The sequence below is a fragment of the Chinchilla lanigera genome, unplaced genomic scaffold, assembly GCF_000276665.1.
Source record: "Chinchilla lanigera isolate Chin_1 unplaced genomic scaffold, ChiLan1.0 scaffold00110, whole genome shotgun sequence".
Taxonomy (NCBI): domain Eukaryota; kingdom Metazoa; phylum Chordata; class Mammalia; order Rodentia; family Chinchillidae; genus Chinchilla; species Chinchilla lanigera.
The window spans coordinates 41,615-42,625 of NW_004955511.1; the positions used below are offsets into that span (position 1 = coordinate 41,615).

The 1,011-nt window shown below is 43.3% G+C and overlaps 1 protein-coding gene across 1 annotated transcript in view; it reads right to left on the reverse strand.

Annotated features, from left to right (window-relative positions):
* The window catches only part of LOC106146986 (putative olfactory receptor 4A4), an 8,575-nt gene extending 7,733 nt beyond the window's left edge, over positions 1 to 842 (reverse strand). The window contains exon 1 of the mRNA XM_013506355.1: positions 1 to 842. Coding sequence (XP_013361809.1) covers positions 1 to 842 — 842 coding nt within the window.
* Positions 843 to 1,011: the final 169 nt, after the last annotated feature.

Below are 1,011 nucleotides of genomic sequence, written 5' to 3' on the forward strand. Positions count from 1 at the left end.
TTCAGCATAGGTGTGATAACCGTGTAGAACACAGCTAAGTATTTATCCATGGACAAGGTAAAAGGAGGTCTCACAAATAGAACAATGCAAGGAACAAAGAAGAGGACAACTACGGTGATATGGGAGCCACAGGTGGATAAGGCCTTGCGCCTCCCTTCCTGACTCAGGTTCTTTAGGGAGTGTAGAATGATGACATAGGAGATTAATAACAGTGTAAAGATGACCACACAGATCACCCCGTCATTGACCAGCATTGTGAGGCCAATAACGTAGGTGTCAGTGCAGGCGAGTTTTAACAAGGGGTACATGTCACAGAGGAAGTGGTCAATGACATTGGGGCCACAGAAGGGAAGGTTGTAAACAGAAAAGATCTGCAGTATAGCATGCACAAACCCCCCAACCCAGGCCAGTACCAACAATAAAACACTCATTTGTTGGTTCATGATGGTCGGATAGTGCAGGGGTTTGCAGATGGCCACGTAGCGGTCATAGGCCATGACCACCAGGAGTATTATCTCAGCACCACCAAAAAAATGTTCTAAAGAAAGCTGAGTCATACAAGCTTGGAAGGAAATGGTTTTCTTCACTTGGAGTAAGTCTATTAATAAATTTGGGGTGGCCGTGTTAGAATAAGTAACATCCATAAATGATAAGTAACCAAGAAAGAAGAACATCGGAGCATCCAAGGCTGGGCTGAGCACCACAGTCAGGACGATGAGTAGGTTGCCTGCCATTGTCACCATGTAGATCAGCAAGAACACAGCAAATAGTATTTTCTGGCCCTGGAGGTTCTGAGTGAGCCCCAAGAGCACAAACTCGGTCACATTGTTCCTATGTTCCATACGTCCTTCTGTGTGTCCTGTGTCACAGCTCAGAATAAAATTATCTGCAAACAGATTTATTACTAGTGAGTGTATGAAATTTTAGGATGTTTATTCATTCCTTAAACAGACATTTTGAATAATCTCTCCCTCAATTGTCGGAGATTATAAGGATTCAAATTTGATGAAG